The following is a 17,821-nucleotide window of genomic DNA, read 5'->3' on the forward strand; positions in this document are numbered from 1 at the left end:
TGAGATTATTTAACATTAGAAATATTTTAACACGTTATTTCACATACTAGATATCCAGAAAACATTTTAGACATAAAACACTGTGTTTAGTTATTTTTGCATGTGTAATCTAGGGAATGGGAATAAATACTTTACAAATTGATGGCTCACAATTTGATGGCACCTTTAGAAGGTTATCTTTAAGATCAACTTTTAAATCAGTATTGCAGTTATTTCATTATTTGAAAAGTTTTGAGTTATTTTTTACATTATATATACAGACTATCATTTGGCATTGCTAACTTCACTTGTGTATATATATTCCTCTTAACCCACAGAGTGGTTTTTGGTAATGGGAACGGCCTGGTGGTGGTGGATTATCTTCAGAAGACTCTGCTGCTCAATGTGAGCACAGCAGAACTGTACGGCTCCTCTGATCCCCACCAGAGACAGCCACGCTCACCCCGCAAAGCCAGACAGCCCTCTGGAGGTGAGCAGTGAGCATGTCTAAACATCAGTGTTCCTGTCTTCATGGCTATTAGGCAGTGTAGTAGTCTTGGCTGAAAGGCAACAGTGGCTGTACTCCATGACCCTAACACTAAGGCAAACAGAACCAGTACAAATAGTGAGGCCATCATCAAGTCATCAGTCTCATGCTTTTAGGTCTTTATGTGTTGTCTTTTTTGGTGTTTTTCTGTTTCTGTGTTTACACGTTTTTCTTGCTATTCTATGTTCAATGTCCTGAGAGACTACATAAGCCTAGTTATAGTTGTACAATATACTGTACAACTTCACAGTGACCTGCTTTTTATTTAAATAAGTGATTTACAATATTTACATTCTTTCGCATCAATATTTATTAATCAAATTATATCTTTAAAATTTTCAGTGTTAGATGTAATACCATTGTGGATGTAATGGAAACAAATGCATAAATGTGCACCACAGCTGAGAGCAGTAGTTACAGTCCTAAAGTTGGACAATACTGAGTTTCTTATTTCTTTCGTGGTTTTAATATTTAACATATTATATATATATATATTCTCACACACATGCACACAGACATATTTTATGTATATTTATATATACATAAATATTCTCTCACACACACAATGTATATGCTATTTGCAACGGTCATCCTGTAGGTACTTCAGTATAAGTTAAAGAATGTAACAAGGAGAGTTCACCCTCCAGAATATGGGTGGAAACCAAGATCAGGAAAGCCTGGAGCGATTAGTTAGTCATGAGAAATATATAGGTCCTGGGTGAATAAGAATGACAAGATCCATAGGTGAAGCTCTAGAGACTTCCTAACAAAGACTCACAGCTCTGGCTGCTAGGCTATAGAGATACACCAAATGAGCAGAGGCCAATAAAATAAATATTCTGTACATCTTGGGTATACTTAGGAGTAACATCACAAGGACATACCCACCCCTAGCTGAGACTGTGCCATACTGGAAGAACATATGGGTGAACATATGTTCTTCCAACATCAATGCCAAGTGACTGGTGGACATAAGAGTGGACCACAGCAAACTCCCAGAAAAAGAATCAGTCAACACAAAGGCAGATATCCAATAATCAGTCCCAGACAGTACCAGGACCTAACATGATCCACACCTACTGACTGAAGATGTTAACAGAGCTCCATGCTGAGTGAGTTGCTAACTATAGGCACTCACCCAGACCGGCTAATACAGGATAAATGACTAAGAGCATGCTTCAGGCAGAAGATGACAGATAGTGATGAGAAAAAAGATCCAATATTTTGGAAGATCAAGCTCCTCCATGGGTCGATCTTTGGCAGACAGAGTATGTGGTTGACATCAAGAAATCCTATCATAGGCTATAAATGGTTGGCCTAAAGGAAAGCACAGAGGCTCTGATCATGCTAGCATAAAAACAGGCCCTAAGCACCAAATCCATAGGGGCAGAGATCTATCAGTCAACAGCACCCAATGTGCAAGCTGTGCATTGATGCCCCTGAAATAGTAAAACATATAATAAAAGGGTGTAAGATGCAAGCTAGGACAGTATATATTGAGAAGCATAATCAAGTGGCTGGGATAGTGTATAGATTATCTGTGCCAAATATGGGTTAGAGGTCTTTAAGTCAACACGAGAATGTGGTTGAGAACAACAGAGCTAAAATCCTCTGGAATTTCAAGTTTCGGACTGACAAACAAACAGTTGCTGGCTAACTGCCCAGACATAGTGTGGTTGACAAGATGCAGAAGATGGCAGTTGTGATAGATGTGGTAATCCCAGCTGACAGCAACAACAGGAAGATGAAGCATGAGAAGAGAAGTATAAGAAGTTCTAGGGGGTTAAGGTACAATTTAAACAGATATGGAAGGAGAAGACCATAGTGGTCCAAGTGGTAATATGAGTATTAGGGGCTGTGACCCCCAAACTGGCGGAGTAGCTTTAGCAGCTTCCAGATAAAAGACCAGAGGTTGGTATCAAAATGCGGTGCAGTTACAGGAACAACTAAAATACTGTGCAAAACCCTTAAACGTTCACACCTCTGGTAGAGGCCCTGAGCTTGAGGAACATTTTGATGAGGTGTTTGATAGGGCAGTGGGTGGAAATTGGCCAAGACTAAACTAGTCTTGCATAGATTATTATACATTTTATTGTATAGATGTATACATGGTGCAGTTGTGTTTTGTTGCATATTTATATACAAGTTTCAAAATGTAAATATGTCAGTTTCTTTATAGATAATTTGAATAGTAGCAGAGCATGTGTTTTGCTCACACAATCCATCATGCTTTTAGGCTATTGGTCATTCAGGACATTTTTTCTGTTCCTTCAATTTTCTTTGGTTTCTTTTCCTCACCTTTGCACTGTTCGTCTCTCTTTCTGGTTTGGAAAAGACAATCTACATAGGAAGTCTTGCATGTCCGGCTTCTCTAGCTTTTATTCAGAATCTGTGAAAAAGCTACGCTCTTCTTATCTCAGTAAGTCGTCTGTCATCATTCACCTATCATTCTGTTCTCTTCTTTCCATTTGTTCTGTTGTGGCTACCTCTGTTATTGGGCTAGTTTTTTATTTTTTATTTGAGCTTTCATTTTAAGTGATTACATTATCAAGACATTTACCTGTCTAGTGGTAGTTCTTTAATGCCTTCATGATTGATAGGTTTCTGTGATGGCCACGATGCTTCTTCTGCCTTAGAAGATCGGTGCAAATCTCCTACATCAGGTAGTTATAATTTATTTCCTTGCCAAATATGCATTTCAGAGCTATTATTTACTATTTTCAAGCCTGTACAGGTATAATTTATATATATTCTACCAGAATATAAATTATACCTGGACTGGAATACCTATGCCATCATTGGACAATGGCATATTTTTATATGGAATATGTTGTAGGCTGCTTAGGATCTGACTCCCCCTGCCATTCTGATGATGACAGCAAACAAAATTTCTTTGAAAGGGGTATGATATTGTCATTTTCCCTGTTAAATACTCATGTTTTGTACTGATAATACTGTAGATACACCTTACTGACATTTTTTTAAACATTTTACAGTGAAGTTGAAAAGCAGACTGTTATCAAAGAGTGTTGCCAATGACTTTGGTACTGTATAATATATATATATATATATTTTGGTTTCTAAATTTTTTTCCACTAATGCACCGGTGCTTTAAGCTTGAACAGCTCATCAAAGTGAAATTTATGCTAAACAATTATTCTTGAGTGCAATTAGATCAATTAATACAAAAAATAGATTTCAGTGGAATACTTACAGAATTGAGAATATTAATATTCATGTACACAATAGTTTGATCACACTTCTGGTTGAAAGTTTTAATTCACACTGAAACACCTAATCATTCCTTTGTTGTAGCTAACTTCATGCAATCACGGATAGCTGGGTTCAGAACGCTGATGCTTTTACTAACTGTTATGCTTCCCATTTGTTTTTCTTGACTAAACTTGTTTAACATTACAGGCTATATGATGTACTGCAAGTGTAACATACATGCATAGAAGATTTATATACTGCTAAACACACTACTGGAATCCTAAAAATCAATAACTGAATTGAATTTCTCACAGAGTCTAATGAGGTATCTGATGCTCTGCTTGGATGGTGCTGGTCCTCACTTTAACTAACCCCTTCATGCATGGTGTAATTACAGAATGGAACTAAATCTATAATGAATGAAAGTTAATCTCTTCAGGCTACAGTTGAGTTCATGGCTGGCTCTAAATGGTCTGACTGCATCATGATCTATTTTATTTCAATCAGTTTCTGAATCGCCTATTTTTTCTGAAGCTAAATGGAGGAAGACACAAAATGACTGTTTTTTTCTTTCTTTCTCAACCTAACGAGAGCTTGCCATATTTTATAGACATCTACTTTTGTTGAGAACTATTATGTGTTTTTTTTCCAGCTAAGATGTCATGGAAATTTAGCTTGGCTGCTGATCAGAAACAAGATGGTAAGCCTGAACTTTTGCTGTGTATGTGTGCATCTTATCAAAATATGGAATGTATTTGTTAAGGTAGCAATTGCATTAAAAAGGTGCTGAGTGTGGATGAATGAGGCTTATTGTTTTGTGTGCCAGTCTGCGTGTGAGATCATCAGTGTTACTCTGTTGCTTCTTTGATTCTTTACACTACGCGTGAACGTGACTATACAGCGGCAGTGCTCTCTCCCTAATAAGAAATGTTTGTGTAATGAAATGGAGGAAGTGTCCAGAAGAAAAGCAACATCTATTCACAGGACTCACTCTGTGCCTGATTCCAGTGAGTGGTCCTGATCTGGCCTTGCAGTGGCTGACCCGGGGTGACCGCCTGTACTAACTTTTTTCCTCCTCTGGGATCTGATGTGTTGGCTTGAAATACGCTCAATAACTTGTGTTTATTGTGGAACAGAACAGAAGTCATTTAAATTTTTCCACCTACAACCAAGGCAGTACTGGACAGATTAAATATTAACGCAGGGAAAAATAGATAGCCAATATGCGTGTTTTGGTATTTAACAATTATTTTTATTTGTTAATTTTTTATGCATTACTGTTGTTTTAAGGCAGATGTTATTAAAAGGAAAAATCCACCAGCACACACTTTAAATATGTCCATATTGAATTATTTGTGATGTGCTTGTTGTTTCTGATGTTTCGCTGTTCCTGTGAGAAGTTAGCGGTTGAGTGAGTTGCTCACATCACAGGGAGGCATTGCTATTTCAGTTAGTGTTTAATAATTTCAGTTCATCTAAAACATTATTGAGTTTATGACATAAAAAAAAGCAAGTGCTTCTTTCTTTACTAACCATTTTCCAGTGCATTCATAGGCCAATTCTTGAGATGTAGTGGAGATAGCAAACGTTGGGCTCCAAGACCCAGAATGCAATACAACTACACTGTATGGGCAAAAGTATGTGGACGTCTGGCCATTGCATCCATAAGTGTCAATTTTAACATTCTATAGACATTATCATAGATTTAGACCCCCATTGCTGTTTTCCACTAGATTTTGGAGCGTGGTCATACACTGATGACCAGCTTGGTGTGCAATCGGTGTTGTCTCGAGTTCTTCCACTCTAACCTTGGCAAACCATGTCTATATTGACAATGAAGGACATTGGATACAGCATAAAAAACACATTCTGGACTAAATGTGTTTAATCATTCCAACCAAGCAGAAGCCATAAGAGTTTTTATAAACAGGTGGAATCAGTTTTGGCTCCTGCTTGAATAGAATGAAACTAGACCTACTGGATATAAAAGACAATAGAATTTATTCATATAGTCAATATAATCATTTGTGGTTTTGAAGATCACTTATTGATTGTAAATATTTAATAATCAAGCCATTTCAGGGTGGATCTTTCCTTCAGGATTATGTGATGTCATTGATTGTATTTCATTCCTAATTGGTTTGGTGAGACTAACCTGGGTCCGATTTCTCATAAGTGTTGGAGCATATCATTGTAAGCAGAGTATTGCAGGTCTAAACTATTAGCTATAGTTGTATCTGTGTAATTTAAGTGCCCTTTGTGTCCAGTCTACACCATGTGCCTTCCTTAAGATCTCTGGGCAGAAAAAAGAGCAACTGTGTATGTGGGAGTTGACAAAGTGATTTAAAAATGTGACTTTAGACAATGGGACAGTGAATAAACTGCATATTTGTGTTTCTCGGGTTGATGTAATGACTATAATTGCAATACAAGTACTTGACTCAGCAGGTACAGGCCACACAATCAAAACATTGTTGTAGATCATGAACATAATTAGACAGTGGGAGAGTAATTTGAAGTTTATGCTTTAATTTGCATAAATGACCGACTCCAAGTATGGATTGATTACAGGCAGGTTGAAATATTAAAAACAAATAAGCAAAAAAAAAAGTACAGGTACCTGTTCACCGAAACCTGTGTGAACAATTCAGGAAGATTGAAACACTTCAAAAAAAAAAATAAAAACACTTCAGAAATTCTGTCAGTGTGAAATGCCCTTAAAACACAACACTGGTCTCCGCAGGAACAGTTCACATTTTAATGAAGTGATGTAACCAAGACTACTGCTGAATCTCTGCATTTTTCTGGTTTTTGGTATTTTATGTGCCTGTTTGTGTCTCTCACACTGGCTTTTATTGCAAGCATGTGATGCTAATGTAAAAATCTTTGTCACGATTATGACAGGAGAAGTAAAAATGTAGGGTTTTTCCTTGTAATTACACTGAAGATATATTTAGCTGTTCCCTGTAGTTCAAATGCTAACTAACTTACCAATTGTTTCATGTGCAGTACAAAACCAAAGCAAAGAATGATGTGATTACCAGTAATAATTACTAATCCTCATGGTTTCTCAGCCAATTGCTCACAATGCATCAATTCACTTCTAAATTTACTGCAACTGCTGTTTTTTCTTCCTTCAGCTTCATATTTCCATTAAGTTTTCTAAATCTCATGTTTATATTCAAAAGCCCCATGTTCTCCTTCTGCCTCTCTTTTTTTTCTGTACCTAATTAATCGCCACGCTGACAGATGCCAAGGACAACTCCTTTAGCCGCTCACGCAGCTCCAGCGTGGCCAGTATTGAAAAAGAGTCACGTGAGGTCATCTCTTCATTGCATTTTTGCGACTCCCTGTCCAGGAAGAGTGATGTGGCAGCATCCCCCAGCCTTTGGGTGGGCACCTCTGTGGGCACTATGCTGGCTATCACCTTCAATGTGCCCTCTACCCCTGAGCAGAGAATGCAACAAACAGTAGGCGTCTCTTTCTGTGGTAAGAGGGCATAAATAACTAAATATGTCGTTTAGAAAAGCCTTAAGGCCGATGTTTGTCTGTTATTTATATTAACTGTGTATCAAAAAAGGAACATAAAATGTTGTGTGTGTGGCTGTCATTTCTATGGTTTCCTGCAGGTTCAGTAATTCGTTTGAAAGGAGGCATTTTGCACATGGCATTAATGGACTCAAGTGGCTCTCTACAGCCTCTTTCCTCTGAGTGCTGGTATGACCTCAATGCCCCTGAGGAGGAGAGGGAAAAGACGCGGAGGCGCCGGCCTGCCTCACCCCCTTCTTTACTGGAGAACCAAGACACCCACTACGCTGTGGTCTGTTCTGAGAAACAGGCCAAAGTAGTGGCCCTGACCTCACAGAACTGCATCTTTGAACACAACATCACTGAGACCTCGTACGTGCTGAGGGCCGACGTTGTGGTCATGCCTGCTGGAATCTGCATCGCCTGCTTCTGTGCCAATGGGCATATCATGACTCTGAGGTATGCATGTGGCTCTGCTGCTGCCTGCGGTAATGTTAAAACTTTTCTCTCTTTTGTAATCATAGTGCCAAACAGAATTATGGTGCATTTGATCTGGCACTGCAAAATCTGAAATGTTTTTTATTTGCTATACTCAGCCAGCATTTCTCTGTGTCAGTTTGCCCAGTCTGCGGCCACTATTAGATGTGAACTATTTGCCTCTGACGGACATGCGAATAGCCCGAACGTTCTGCTTCTCCAACCTGGGCCAGGCTCTGTATCTCACCTCACCTACAGAGATCCAGAGAATCACCTACAGTCAGGAAACCTGCGACAACTTACAGGTCAGTCATCTTTGCTTTGTCTGATTTATGTCAGTACAACCCTTATCGTGCTTGTAGTTTGTAGGCAGGATTATTATACATAATTGATATTTGTGTTGATGTTTACAGGAAATGCTGGGAGAGCTGTTCACTCCAGTCGAGACACCAGAGGCTCCTAACAAAGGCTTTTTTAAAGGTCTGTTTGGAGGTGGGGCCCAATCCCTGGATAGAGAGGATCTCTGTAAGTATCAGTAGAACACTTAACGATGTTGTGTACAGTGCACTGGTGACTGCAATAACCAATTACCAATTAGAGTTAATGCCATGCTATTCTAATACTTCCTTTGAGAGCTACATTCTTAAAATAAACATTTACATTTATTCATTTTGCAAGCAGTCTTACCCAAATAGACTGTATAATAAAATGCTTAGTGAATCTGAAAGGAATCATAAACAGTAGAAAAGACAAGCAGTAATAAGGAGGATAATAAGAGCTGAATTATTCAGATAAACTAAAATCAAGGAAGTAATGTGCTTTATTCGAATGCATGTCACCTGAAGATATCTTTGTGCTCTCAATAGATGAGAGAAATATAGATCAGCAATAAAACTGGTTGCACAAAATTCTTCACAGTTATTATTTTTAATCTGTGCATTAGGAAACACCCACATCTGATTACATAATGTCTCCATTTTTACACATGAAGTCTCCAGCACCAGATTCATGTCAGATCATTGAGTTCTAGTTCTAAATATTCATCAATACCCTTGTTTGTCCTTGATCTTGTGTTCACAGTTGGAGAAATGACAGCAGGGAAGGCCTCACGCAGCCTTGCCCAGCATATTCCAGGCCCAGGTGGCATGGAGGGCATGAAAGGGGCAGCTTCAGGAGTGGTGGGTGAGCTGGCACGGGCCCGGATAGCGCTAGATGAGAGAGGACAGAAGCTCGGTGAGCTGGATGAAAGGACGGCAGCCATGATGAGCAGCGCAGACTCATTTTCGAAGCATGCACACGATGTGAGTTCATTGCTGGCATGACCATTACACCAGAATGATAGAATGATTATTTGTCCTTTGAGATTTACAAGATGATGATGAGACTAAAAAAAATCCTTTTTAATTTTTTCTGCCTCTCAGGTGATGTTGAAGTACAAGGATAAGAAGTGGTATCAGCTCTGATGGCCATGTGGAGTGTCAGGGGGTCCTTTGTCTTGCGGCTGCACTTCCATCTTCTCCCTCTCTTCCTCCTCTTCCATTCTATCACAAAAGTAAAGGTCATGTCTGCCATTCTCAAGGTCAACACCACATTGTGTCTGACACACAGGTTGAGCTGTGGGGCTGAACAGAGAATGAGAATGGAAGAAGCAGGAAGGGGGAAAAGAATGCCAGCAAAAAAAAAACAACAAAAAAGAAACTTTCCTTTCTCTAGATGGAATGTGAAAGGGTGAGCACTCTTTCCTGTCACAAAGATGCTCCTTTCTGTTACAGGATAGGGGCTCATCATGAGTTCTGGCCAATGTAACTTGCTCTCATTATCATGTGTGCTGTCATTTTGTCACTGCCATTCTAATCATAAAAAAAAAAAAAAAAAAAAAGCAGAAAACGTTTGTGGTTATTTCTATAAAAGAATGGGCAGAGAGTAGCTGAACACTGAGCACAGTAAATGTTATGCCCTTAGCATTGCCTGGTGTAATGCCTTCTGACGATGTGGCTCTAAATTAATAGCATGTCTAGTTACTTAGAAACCTAGCATTTTACTACTTTTTGTTTCTTTTTTTTTTCACATGGACTGAAGGCTAGGTGTGTGATGAATTGTCATTAATTTCATCTCTAAAGGGCTGGTAATGTGCTGGAACAACCACATAGCATGTGATAATTTCTGCCAGAACATGAACTGAACAGCACAAAGTAGAATCATACCAGTGTTTCGTTTCAGCTCGTTTTTCATAAAGGACATGTTGATTTACACTGATCAGATCCCTAGAAATCCATTAAAAGCTTTTGGTTAAGACACACACCATGTACACTCAAATATTAGGGTAAATTAACTGAGCATGATCTAATCATCTGCTGAATATATGTAGTTAATGAGCGGTTGCATATCATATACTGGAGACCTATATCCTGGAGCATGTGTACTATTTTTGTCCATGTGGCAAAACCTGATTTAAGACTTGACAAAAGTGTGAGGCATGACTTACAGTATGTGCCTTGTGATGACTCATGTAGTAGATGTAGTCCTCACTAACTGGTGGGAACTCAAGAATGTTCTGCGGATACTTTGTGGAGTCTTGCTGCTCCTCCCATTTTACCCATAATGCTTCAGCTTCTCGGCTGTGTGACCCCTAAGGAGACCCCGTAGAGCAGCTCTGCAGTGAAACTGCTATACAGGCCTGGTTCCATTCAGCAGTCCTCAGGTGGAGGAAAGATGTGTTTCTCTTCTGTAAGCCTCCATCTCTCCTCCAAAGTAACTTGAGAAATGCATGAGATTCATCCAGCTCAGAGAACCGAATACAGCCATCTTTGTGTTTGCTGCAAAGGAAGTGACAGAGCACCATTTAGCAACTCCATGCTGTTGGTCAGCATTGCCCTAATCTGTAACTGAGAGGGGTTTCTCTTTTGCCTTTGCTTATCATGCAAATACGCTAACCTCGATCTATGTGTATATCTGTGTCTCTGTGAACATACATATATATAGGAATATGTGTGTGCTCACATATGGTTCTAGAAATGCCATAGCACCTGATTATTATTTTAAAGTTTTTTGTTATGCATGTGCGGAGTCTTTTTTTTCTTTCTTTCTTCCTTTCTTTCTTTTTTCTTTCTTTCAATGTGTGAGGTGCAAGGAATTGCTGCTACTTGTTTATTTAGGAGCATTTTTTGTTCATTATGTACCAATGAAGGATAATGCTTTCTGTTCTTTTTCCAAATTGCTGCCAAATGTTGTAAATAGTTGGACATTTGAAGACAAATTTGAGAGTGCTTACACAAAACTGGGGATGGCTGCCATGTTCTTGTCTGACACAGAAGAATTGTTTTGATAGCATCTGATTGTCAGACCTGTTGTGATGCTTGATACAGAGGAACTGAGAGATTGGTGTCATGACCTCCCTAGTAATACTGTGAGCCACTCCTGTGCTTGCCGTGACATTTGTGTAAATACCTACCAAAATGGCGAATTTTCAGCGTTGAGCGAACTGAAAATAAATTCCGCTACTGTGCTTCATATTCCTTTTTTTTCTTTTTTCTTTTTTGTATAAGCAGTTATGTGGTTTTTCACTATATGTTTTGTATTATAATGACAAGAAAGTCATTTTATTGATATTTTTGTAGTTTGTATTGTAACTATTTTTTGGCATTTGTTTCTTTTAGAAGGACCAAAACATGAGTGAGAGAATGCTGAGATTGTGTTAATGGCAAGCTTCAAGGAGTGTCTTTTACTCTCAGATCTGTCTTCATTGTCAGTTTAATGATATAATATATTTATATATTTGGAAAATATATATACTTTTAATTTCAGATATTTACAAATAAATACTTTTAGTATATTATTTAAAGAGAATGGTGCATTTTAAGATAATTGGTTGTATATATTCTCCCTGCATATCAGATATCAAATTGAAACACTTGAAGGTGAGACAACAGCTTGATGATCTGTAGATGAAGGAGTTGCTTCAGCCTTGGAGCCCCATGCGTCTGAGACTATGGGCCATTTCTGTATACTGTGTGTCCTACAACTTTTCTTGCACAAAAAAGCCAGCATGATACTTAGTGTTTACAAATTTGAAACATTCATAATGTATACCCTTTAGAGAGGTCTAATTTCTGAATCATGTTAGACAAAAACAGATCCCATGTATCTTTCGTTTCTCGGTCAGGCATGGAGGAACATATTTTATGTGTGTTGTTACATTTTGAATTGTTCAACGTGAGCATAATTAGCCAATACAGTACTCCTTAAAGCCCATGCTCTTCTGTTTTCTGGGGAGAGGGTCTGTTTTCTTAATTGCCATGTTTGAAAGTTTCTGTGGGGTGCAGTTTTCCTCATTATAGCAAAGTTATTGTACAGTTTTATTAAGCAAAATTTCACATGGATGTTTCTCTTAATATGCTGCCACCTACAGTCTAGGAAATATGTTGATTATACATAACTGTGGATTGGAAAATAAATGTAAATCAAATATTTGTTGCTGTTTATTTTTGCCCATTCTTCTAGAGTACACCACAAACAAATGGTTTTCTATGGCACCATAATCTGGACAGGAACACAGATCTCATGATAACTAAGTGTGTTCTAAGCATGTATACAAAATGTCAAGATTGTATAACTCTCTTATAATGCCAGTGTACAAAAATGATTACGCATGGCTTTCCACTGTCAGAAAAGATTTTAAGATGAAATCCAACATGGCAGCTAATCCCCTTTGAGCATCCGGATCTGTGTTTTAATTTTCTGGTTATTAGTGTTTCTAATGAAAGCTTTCATAGATACATAAACATTTGAAAACCAGAAAACACTCAGCACACCAGTTAGTATTTTTAGAAACCATGCCAACTGTGGGGGTGAATTACAGTTGCAAAGGAATCATAAGCAATAATCCACGGTTAAGAGATGATGCCCACACAGGAAAAGTCAAAGTGGAGCTTTCAATCATAGCCATTTGTAGTGCCATCTCAAGCTAAATTTATATATATATATATATATATATATTTAAAGAGCCATTTGAAGTAAATGTTTTCCCATCATCCAAGTTTCTCTAATCTTCTGTTCTTCCAGAAAACATTAAATTCTTGCACCTAATGTTTCTGAGGCCCAGTGGATCTGAGCCCACATAGTGGCTGGCAACACTCTTATCAGCATATTTACATCCTTTCTGTGCCACTTGTATGGGGTTTAAATGCTGAGGAATGTATCATCCAACCAGGAATCTGATGTTTTTCACAAGAAGCTCCTTAACCATAGATTCAAAATAGGTGTATTCCTGGACTTCAAATCTGCAAGACTCCATCAGAATGCCAGCAGAAATCCTTTATTTTTTGTTGCAAACTCTCTACATCAGCTGGGTTAAGTCCATAACCTTGATAAACAGAAAATGGCATGTACAATGGCAAACCCTTGGGCTCTGCCCATGGGCCCACAAAATACAGTATATCCTGCTTGTCCTCCCTGCATATGCCAACCAAATGAATCATCACTGAGTTTAGGTCCAATTAGCACAGCCTTTCTGGCCTGAAGATCACAGCCCATGGCATAATGGCCAGCTCAAGCCAAAGCCTCAGCCAGCAGCCTGGCTCTTTGCTCAAGCCTTGAGGCAAGATGTATTTTGCCTTGGCCAAGAAACCCCTCAATTCCACCCTGCTAACCCCTGGTAAAAAGTGATCGGTGACCTTATTTATCTCCCAGTGGCCAGTCAATCGGATACAAGTTCAAGTTTTTTTCATTCCTGCCAAAAAGTGAAAAAGGGTCACCCTCACCCCTGCCATGAGTGCCTTCTGACCGGCAGCACTGTTCCCCATACTGGCCAAAAAATAAAGTTTTCCGAACTGTTTTTAATGTGAAAATCAGCATCTCAATGTTTCGCCGCTAGATGGCGGTCATTCACCGTCACCTTCTCTTATCCAGATAGATTTATACTGACTGAAAAGTTTAGCAGTAGATTGATGCTGGGATTTGAACTCACAACCTTCTAATCATTAGTCCAACACTTTATTCACTGGGATATAACTCCCCAAGCAACTCCTAAGAAAAAACAATACAACAACAAAGACGTTTTCTGCATCCCATGAGCCTTTGTGTTTACAGAATCTTTGTCTTTTCTCACACATTTTCCTAAACGAAGAAATTTACTCTCTCTTATAAAATGTTATAATATTGGGACATTTCTGAATCAAAGTCAAAAGGGTTCAAATACCTGATGTGTTTTATTCCTCATATAACCAAGTGGCAAAAAAATATTTACAGTGCTATGTAATTAAACAAAAGCACATTATTAAAGAACTACACGTTTTTATCTAAAATTATGTTGAATGTCTGTTTATAAGTTGCTGTTATCTATTCCTGAAATTACAACATAAACAACTTGGCCATCAAGTCAGTTAGATAAAGATAATCTAAACATATAAAAAGCTTGTAGTTTAAAGTTAAAGGCAGGGTCTCCGATTTTTGAAAGCCAATGTCGACATTTGAAATCACCAAAACAAACACGCCCCTGACCCACATAGGTCCCACCCCTGTATTGGTAGCTCCGCCTACACATACGTAACCCAGGCAAATAATGGATAGAAATGTGTCTTTCATAGCTATCATATCATCTATCATAGCTGAAGGGAAGAACAATACGATTGCAGATAAACAAACAAGCAAAAATGACACCCAAGCATAATCATGCAAAGGACGGTGTATATTAGCTCTGTGTAACAAAGCAAAACCAACGTTACTCACCTAACGAGAAGGAAAAAAGCGCCTTGGCGTCTTAAGTAAAGTTGAATTTCCCGAGTCAATAACTCCTGAGCTAAACGCTGTTACTACACAAAACACGGTTGTAGCTGCCTCTCTACATTACTACGATAGAAAAGAGGTGTTATTTGTGTTGTAACAACGTTTAGCTCAGGAGTTATTGACTCGGGAAACTCCAATCTGTGAATGTGGCCAACTTCCCGCTCCTTCAGTTCTCTCCAGCACTGGAAAGCTGATCCTATATTAACACGTCCTACTTCTTGCCTTATCGTAAGCCTTTCTTCGCTTTCTTTCTTTGTTTTTATCCTCCATGTCAATGTTAAAACCGCTTTCTGCTAATGTCACACATGCGCACTGAACACTCTCTGCGCCGCATATTGACAAGCCCCGCCCCTTTCTACTCATCGGCTACACGTTTGTTTTGATTTTTGTATTGATTTTTGTTTATTATTTGGCCCGACTCAGTTTTCTGAAGCATTTCTCAAAAATCGGAGACCCTGCCTTTAAGTCATAGTCATCTTGCACGAGACCCCCCCCCCCTCCAGTGATGAAGTATTTATGTATTTATTTGTTTGTTTGTTTGTTTGTTTATGTAAAATGCTTTTATTTCATTGATTTTGTCAATAAATATGATACCTGACAGTATCTGTTAATCTACTATTAATAAAACCGGATATTATTTATTGTTGTTTTTTCATTTGCTGTCCAGCAATAAAGTCGGTTGTGTGTGGAATATAAACTTGACCTCGATAATATATGCTGCTGATTGATAGTTAAAAGCCTTTGATCCCTGTAAAGCTGCATTTCCTCGCGTGTCCAGTGGCGCTGTGGAGTAAAAAACACACAGACAGAATCAGACTCACTTGGGTTCAGCTACAGACTGATAATCAGACAGAAACGGACGCAGCAAGTTCAGTTGACGCGCACGACGACGCACACAGGGCTGTGTTACAGAGTAGAGAGAGGAGCTGATGGGATTGAAAGTATAACACTATAAAAAAAACTCTCTGCCATGCGTGAAGACTTGCACAGATGACGAGTAAAAGAGTTTTCAGTGCTAATTGAATGCAAGCTCCGTGATTCATTGAGACTTTTGGAAACACCAGCGCTGAAGGCTGCAGGTATGTAAGCTGAACACTATTGGACACGGGAGATATATAATGTTGGTATAGAACCTGAACACTATTGGACACGGGAGATATATAATGTTGGTATAGAACCTGAACACTATTGGACACGGGACGATATTTAATGATGGTATAGAACCTGAACACTATTGGACACGGGACATATAATGTTGGTATAGAACCTGAACACTATTGGACACGAGAGATTTGTTTGAATGTCACACTTTTGCCAAGGTAAAACCTAAGCACTGGACAATATCCCCAGGTTGTGTTTATTCTAAAATGCCAGCAGTGTTTTCAGCTTTACCTGCAGTATCAACACTTTTGCCAAGTTTGTAGCTAAACTTTTGTTCTTTTGCATCCTCGATTTAAAATGTAGCCTCATTTGTCTACATTTCATTCTCTTGGCATGATTCAGAGACACAACAAACTGACATTCCCAGTGGTTCTGTTTTGGAAACGCACTTTTTCCTTCCAGAGACAAACTCACGCCTTGACAAACTCCACTTCCCACAAAGGACAAGGAGGATTTTTTATCTTTTTTTTGAAAAGTAGCAGTAATGATGAGCAGCGGTCCCTCTATCGTCTATGAGTGGCTGAAAACCCTGCGGCTGACTCAGTATGTTGAGTCATTTGTGGATAACGGCTACGACGACCTGGAGGTGTGTAAGCAGATCGGGGAGCCTGACCTGGATGCCATTGGTGTGTTTCCACCACATCACAGGCTCAAAATTCTGAGAGCAGTGCACAGACTGAGAGAAGCAGACAGGAAGCTGGCCCCGGGTCTTTACTTCACCTTAGAGCCCCTTCCAGATGTCTCCAGTGTCTATGACAGTAAAGCCAGTGGGTCCTATTGGGACAGAGAAGGACTTGAGCTGTTCAATAACAATAATCTTATGCTCGGAGATCCTCCAGATCCAGTGTCTTACCCGAAACTCAAGCTAAAGATCCTGATCCGAGATAAGCTGATCAAGGATGGGATAGACCTGAGTAAGCCCCCTTACTCATTCAAGGTGTGTATAAGCTTGCATCATGGCTGAGTTAGTAGCATGTACATAATCATTTCACCCCAACACTATAAAGCCTACCTGTTAGTGCTTGGTACACTCTGTCACTTATGTGTAAACTTTTAGCATACAATTGTAAACCTTTTGCATTTTCTGCACTTTAAAACATTGCCAACACTTTCTAACTCTATCTGAGACTATGAATTATTTCTAAAACCCACACCACATTGTGACCAATGGATGGTCCATTTATTCTGCTTCTCATTTACAAGCATTCCTGAATGTACCATGTACCAGTGTTCCTGATTGCTTAGTTTAGGTTTGTGTGGAACTACACAGAGAGAAATTTGGTCCCTAACGTGTGGTTTTGGAAAATTCTGTTGTACAATAATCATACACTGCTACACAGACATGAGACGCACATACAGATGGTCTAGTGTTAGGCCTTGGGTTTCAGAATGTCTAAATTTAGCCCATCATTCATAAGTAGACTCTTGGGTTTTGGGTGGCAATGCTGTCTTGTCTTTAATCAATAACTCAGAGGACACAGACAATCTATTAAGCACATTTAATACTGACATTCGAGAAATTTAACCACAATGAAATGTGTCTGCTTAATGAAAGATGAATGGTTTATAGTAATTATAGAGCTATTATTTTGTTTATATGCAGAGATGATTTAGTTGGCAGTATGATATATTTAAACTGTCATCCATGCTGTCTGGTTATTGAGAAATACTGCATATCTGTGCAAAGTGAATGACAAATGTATTAAAATGTGTGTATTTTGTAGAAAGCTATATTATGGTGCCTGGATGCTTTAGTTTAAAGCTGGCTCTTATTATTATTTAAGGTCAATCAGGTGCAGGCAGATATCATGCTGTTGTTCTTGTAAGATGCAGAGTAAGGAGCCATAGTAATTTGCTTTCAAATTCACTGTAGTGTTCAGTAAACCATTGGTGCTTAAATTCAGGATATCAACCTGTGGGACCTGAATGAGAGCTTGTCATGTTACAGAACAGAGCTTTCAATGGACTTGTCCCATGCTTTTGTTCCCAGCCAGGGCTGAGCTTCTGCTCTGCTTCTTATCAGCACATTTATCAGAGTGGCTTGTCTCTGGTGACAGATGGCTGTAAATGGCTTTATTGGGGTTTGAGCATTACCCCAGTGAGCCATTTAAACTTCACTTTGAATACCAAAGA

The 17,821-nt window shown here is 38.9% G+C and overlaps 2 protein-coding genes across 10 annotated transcripts in view; both read left to right on the forward strand.

Moving 5' to 3' along the window:
- stxbp5b (syntaxin binding protein 5b (tomosyn)) overlaps positions 1 to 12,213 on the forward strand; it is a 29,294-nt gene extending 17,081 nt beyond the window's left edge. The window contains exons 18-29 of one of the 7 annotated variants that reach the window (XM_027172203.2): positions 318 to 469; positions 3,127 to 3,189; positions 3,363 to 3,428; positions 3,523 to 3,570; positions 4,392 to 4,440; positions 4,631 to 4,746; positions 6,989 to 7,228; positions 7,369 to 7,726; positions 7,884 to 8,049; positions 8,158 to 8,269; positions 8,825 to 9,045; positions 9,166 to 12,213. In XM_027172203.2, coding sequence (XP_027028004.2) covers positions 318 to 469; positions 3,127 to 3,189; positions 3,363 to 3,428; positions 3,523 to 3,570; positions 4,392 to 4,440; positions 4,631 to 4,746; positions 6,989 to 7,228; positions 7,369 to 7,726; positions 7,884 to 8,049; positions 8,158 to 8,269; positions 8,825 to 9,045; positions 9,166 to 9,207 — 1,633 coding nt within the window. In that variant the 3' untranslated portion in view covers positions 9,208 to 12,213. The remainder of the gene's footprint in view (positions 1 to 317; positions 470 to 3,126; positions 3,190 to 3,362; positions 3,429 to 3,522; positions 3,571 to 4,391; positions 4,441 to 4,630; positions 4,747 to 6,988; positions 7,229 to 7,368; positions 7,727 to 7,883; positions 8,050 to 8,157; positions 8,270 to 8,824; positions 9,046 to 9,165) is intronic. The other 6 variants (XM_047821264.1, XM_027172198.2, XM_027172199.2 and 3 more) reach the window with 6 other exon arrangements.
- A 3,100-nt stretch (positions 12,214 to 15,313) lies between these two features.
- The window catches only part of sash1b (SAM and SH3 domain containing 1b), a 58,143-nt gene continuing 55,635 nt past the window's right edge, over positions 15,314 to 17,821 (forward strand). The window contains exons 1-2 of one of the 3 annotated variants that reach the window (XM_047821810.1): positions 15,314 to 15,606; positions 16,031 to 16,625. In XM_047821810.1, coding sequence (XP_047677766.1) covers positions 16,173 to 16,625 — 453 coding nt within the window. In that variant the 5' untranslated portion in view covers positions 15,314 to 15,606; positions 16,031 to 16,172. The remainder of the gene's footprint in view (positions 15,607 to 16,030; positions 16,626 to 17,821) is intronic. The other 2 variants (XM_027172227.2, XM_047821809.1) reach the window with 2 other exon arrangements.

This window comes from Tachysurus fulvidraco, chromosome 12 (assembly GCF_022655615.1).
Source record: "Tachysurus fulvidraco isolate hzauxx_2018 chromosome 12, HZAU_PFXX_2.0, whole genome shotgun sequence".
In the NCBI taxonomy this organism is placed as follows: domain Eukaryota; kingdom Metazoa; phylum Chordata; class Actinopteri; order Siluriformes; family Bagridae; genus Tachysurus; species Tachysurus fulvidraco.